This window comes from Sinocyclocheilus anshuiensis, unplaced genomic scaffold (genome assembly GCF_001515605.1).
Source record: "Sinocyclocheilus anshuiensis isolate Anshui unplaced genomic scaffold, SAMN03320099.WGS_v1.1 scaffold242, whole genome shotgun sequence".
Lineage (NCBI taxonomy): Eukaryota > Metazoa > Chordata > Actinopteri > Cypriniformes > Cyprinidae > Sinocyclocheilus > Sinocyclocheilus anshuiensis.
Window position 1 is genome coordinate 25,285 of NW_015546053.1, and position 5,030 is coordinate 30,314.

General features: G+C 38.4%; 1 protein-coding gene across 1 annotated transcript in view; it reads left to right on the plus strand.

Annotated features, from left to right (window-relative positions):
* Positions 1–5,030, plus strand: part of LOC107699220 (neuronal PAS domain-containing protein 1-like) — a 56,147-nt gene that overhangs the window by 11,111 nt on the left and 40,006 nt on the right. Inside the window, 1 exon segment of the mRNA XM_016500416.1 lies at positions 4,069–4,244. Within this exon segment, the coding sequence (XP_016355902.1) occupies positions 4,150–4,244 (95 nt within the window). The 5' untranslated portion in view covers positions 4,069–4,149.

A 5,030-nucleotide genomic window follows, 5' to 3' on the forward strand; every position in this document is an offset into this window, starting at 1 on the left:
GTGAGCCTCCGGGCATTCAGGACTAAACTCTGGATCCGGAGCCCCCTCTAGGCTGAACACGAGAACAGGATGGCGCTCTGGAGGAGCGGACACTTGAGGGCGCTTTCGAGGAGCGGGCACTGGAGGGCGCTCTGGACTGGATTCGGGGACTGGAGCCCTCTCTTCTTCGGTGTGGCACAATCGCCATGCCATACTCAGCTCACCCTCAGCCACGGTGCAGGGGGCGGAGCTCCTCTCCGCGCTCACACAGTCCACGGCTTTCTCCCTAGTGGCTGGCATTGTCGCCGGCTCTCGCACCTGGTCTGACGAGTTGAGCTCCACGTCCGGGGCGATCCTCCTCTCAGTCGCTCGGCTTTGCGAGTGGATCTGACGAGATCATCCACAGGGCAGGTGGTGGATAATGATCTGTTTCTCGCCAGAGTCCACTCCACGAAGGCGACGAAATCCTCTCGAGGACCATCCTCGGACGACGGCGTGGTTCTGGCGTCCGAGGACGGTCGTCCAGGTAGCTGGTGGTGCTAGCTAACAGCCGGAACAGTCTTGTATGGTCCTCGAGAGATCTGTCCCCCTGCTCCAGCAGGAGAAGGAGGAATTCCGGGCGGGTGAAGGGGAACTACGGAAACAACGGAAACAAAAAACACTGTACAAAAATGAAAAACAAAAACGGAGGGTAGACACGGAGGTAATGGTTTGGGTCGGTTCTTCTGTCACAGTTCGCTGTTTAGGAAGCACGCAGGAGGCACGAATAAACGAAAACAGTCTTTAATCCACGGAACACAGGATACAGCCACACTGGAAATGGCAGGAAACACACAAACATAACGAGTAGAACCGACCATAAACAGAACGCAAAGGCAAGGACTTAAATACTGGGGATAATTAACAAACACAGGAGCCAGAAATCATAATTAACCTAAACGAGGACAGGAAAAAGACCATATAAGGAAAACCAGGAACAAAGATAGGGGCAAAACACAACAAAACTGGTCCATAATCCCGACTGTAATAGTGATTTGAACAAAGATTATTAGAGTATGTTTTACACAAAAATACTATTTCAATCTTACTACTTTAAAATGTAATGTTTAATTCAGTGCGTTTCTTTGTAGTTATTTGTGAAATTTGCTAGCAATTTCTGAGTAAAATTTGTTTCAAAATCGTTTTCAAAATCATCATTAAAAATTGTTCCAAATTGTTTTCATTGTAGAGGAGATAAATCGATTGGGTCTGTTTCTAGAAAAACAATCTGAGAAATGAGAGATTTCTCCATTTGCTATTCATGCTTTGTTTCTCATTATTGAGAAACAGTTGAGATATTAAAGAGATTTCATATACTGTAAAAAATGATTTGACCAAAGATTATAAGAAAATGCTATTTCAGTCTTTCTTGCTCAAAATTTCATGTTTAATTCAATGTTTCTTTGTTATTCGTGAAATGTATTAGCAGTTTCAGAGTGAAAATTGTTCTAAAATTGTTGTTTTCAAAATCATTGTTTCAAAAATTGTTCCACATTGTCATCAGTATAGCGTAGACATATTGATTGGATCTATATCTAGAAAAAAAAACTATTTGAGAAGTGGGAGATTTCTCTATTTGCTCTCCATGCTCTCTCTGTATTGAGAAACAATTGAGATATTAAAGAGATCTCATACATTTGAACAAAGATTATTGGAGTACATTTTACAAGAAAATATTATTTGACTCTAATGTGTTATTTGCCAATTCTTTTTAATTATTTGTGAAATTGACTAACAATTTCTGAGTTCAAATTTATCCTACACCTGTATTTTCCAATATATTAAATTTATCTTCTGTGCAACAGAACAGGGTCAAAGTGTTGTATTACGCTAACAAGCAGATAAAAGCACATCTCTACAGTCTCTGCAGCTCATGCTAAGCTGTTATGGGCCATGATGATGTTATAGTGCTTGTCTTGGGCTCACCTGAAATTAACAGGGCTTTATACAAGTTCATGTTGTGTCAGAGGTGGCATCGACCCATATGATGAATCCGCTGATGTTGTGTGTGTGTGTGTGTGTGTGTGTGTGTGTGTACTGTGCCAGGTCAGGTCAAAGGGGTAGTGTATGGCTGTGGCATGTAGCCAGTATGACTGTGTTGTGATTTACCCAGAGCTGGCCAGCGGGCATCTCACACCTGTGGATATGGCATCACGATGCTGGAGGGCATGCTGGCCCTTTAAATGTCATAGAGATAGAGCCAGGGCAAGCACTGCGTCTGAACAGCCCCAGTGGAAACTCATGGAATTGGAGTCTGTTTGTGTGTGCGTTTGTTATTTGGGATTTGCTGTACATCCACAAACCCAGTTGGATTTAAAGAGAGAAAGCTGTTATTGTATACATTTTGTAATAATAATAAAAAAACTTACCTGGATGCATATATACTGTACACCAACGTTAAGCGTTATGTACTAGGCTATAGCAAATCTCAACTGCTTGATTGTTATATTATCCAAAAATGTAAACTATATTAGTACCCAGCGATATTAGTTGAATATATAGTACTTATACCTTTATTTACATACATACAGTAGACTCACATAAAACAATATATACTGTATAGCAAATCTCAGCTGCATGATTGTTTATATTGTTGCAAAATGTAATTGTAATTGTTTGTTTGAAGTTGCACAGCTTTAAATATAAAGTTGCATATATATTATATCCTCACACACACAAAATATTTTGCAAATCTCAACTGCCTGATTGTTTCTTCACAACATGTTACATATTATCGCCCAGCTCTTCATGTAAAGTTGGATATACAGTCGTGGCCACAATTATTAGAACACTAATATTTTCACCAGCTAAAAATAGTTTTAAGTTAGCTACTTCTATCTTTTGCTATAGTGTGTCAGTAGGAAATATCAGTTTACATTTCCAAACATTCATTTTGCCATTAATTGTAATAATCCAGTGAGATTTTTGTCTGACAACAGCCAGTGCTCCACACAGAGATCTGATCTCATCATCATTCAGTCTGTCTGGAATGACATGAAGAAACAGAACAAACTGAGACAGACTCAATCCAGAAGAACTGTGGCAAAGTCTTCAAGATGCTTCAAGAAACCTGCAAACCTGCAAAGCTATAGTAGGCACTTGGGTAAAAATGCTGTAAAATGAGGATGCTGTCAAAAAAAATGTCATAAATAGATTTTCTTTATCAATTAACTTCTATTAACTAAATGAAATCAGCACGTGATGTGACCATCCTTTGCATTTAAAGCAGCTTTTGCCCTCGGCGCACTTGCACACAGTTTCTCAGGTAGCTTTGCAGGTAGGTAGGCTCAATTCTTGCACCGCTCTTGTTTAGCCTGTATATGCTCCCACTAAGTCAAATAATGAGAAGGAATTTTTTTCTTTTTTCTTTTATGTAAAGCACTTTGAATTACCATTGTGTATGAAATGTGCTATATAAATAAACTTGCCTTGCCTTGCCTAGGTTTCTTGAAGCATCTTGGAGATGTCGCCACAGTTCAGTCTCAGTTTGTTCTGTTTCTTCATGTCATTCCAGACAAACTGGATGAGGATGAGATCAGATCTCTGTGTGTTTTATTTCTGAGTGAATTAGTGAGTCATTAAATACTTAAATTAGCTGATTTGTTCCAAAACACTGACAAGTCATTGAGTCACTGAATCATTCAACAGATTCATTCACAACTGAACTTAAGGAACTGACAATACTGTGTTTAAAATGTAAGTGACTCGATATTAAAATTGTCTGAAGCATTTTTGAACCGACACTTGCACTTGTGATATATTGCGCAAATATCTCATGTACTATTAGGCTAGTACTATTGATATATTAGGATAATAGTAAACAGTGTTTGCTATTCTTGCAGAACTTAGTAAATGTAATTCATGAGGATTATGGAACATTAAATCTGTGACGTATAAGTGGATATATGAATTTATCATTTACCAAGCAATTGCTTGTGATATGCTAAAAACCACAAAGTTTTACATCAGAAAGTGTACAAATCTAGTTTACATCACAGTAGTTTATTTCAATACTCATTTGTCTCTTCCTCCTGTTCTGTTGTCTTTCAGCTCTTCTGTTGGGGGTCTCGGACTGACATAGCCTCGGCCAATCACAGCCTGAGTTAGAGGTGGCGGCCCATAGGGGGCGTGATGGCGGCCATGCCGTTCGTCAACGAGGGGAAGTGTGTGAGTGTGGAGTGGGACTTCCTACAGGGGCTCCTCGCCAAACCACCCACCTTACCCTGGTGAGGAAAAACACACCTACACACAAGCACGTTCAAATACGTTTCATTTTCTTTACCAGATTCTTTTTTTTCTGTTTTTTTTTCTTATTTAAATTTTTGTTTATTCCTTTTTAATGGTCAAATGAAATTGTAGTAATCAAAAGCATGTCTAATTAATTGAAAACACGAGGCAATTTAACAACAATTTATTGAAAGTTAGAATTAGAATGTTTAAAAATTAGACATTTTCTGGATTCCTTAATGGTTTAATTAAATTCATAAAACTACAAAACAAAGGTTTAACGTTAAAATTTAAACATAGAAGAAAATTGTTTAAAATTCCTTAAAAATAAAGTTGTAATAATTTAATTACCATTATTATTATCATTATTACTTTGAGAAGTACATTCTACTGAACAACTAATATATTTCTGTCACAATTTCTTCCATGTTAAACCAAACTTTTATTTTGATAAGTTGTTATAAAGACCTTTGAGTTTCTGTGTGTATATATGATATGATGATGATGATAGTTTTCTCAAATGAAATGGAGAAGTGCTGGTGAAGTGACTCTCAGAGCAGCTCTGGAGATGAAGATCGTGTTCATGTCCTCATATAGTCAGACGGCAAACGCTGAAAACACCACTAGCTTCACACTCATTCAAGCAGAGGCACGCAGCACTAGCAGACTTCATATTTAAATAGCAGTCTTTTTGCACTTTAAATTTCACAGACACTAGTCCATATCGTGATTTGATTAAGTGAACAGCGCTACTTTTGTTTACTTTTATTTTCACACATGCACAC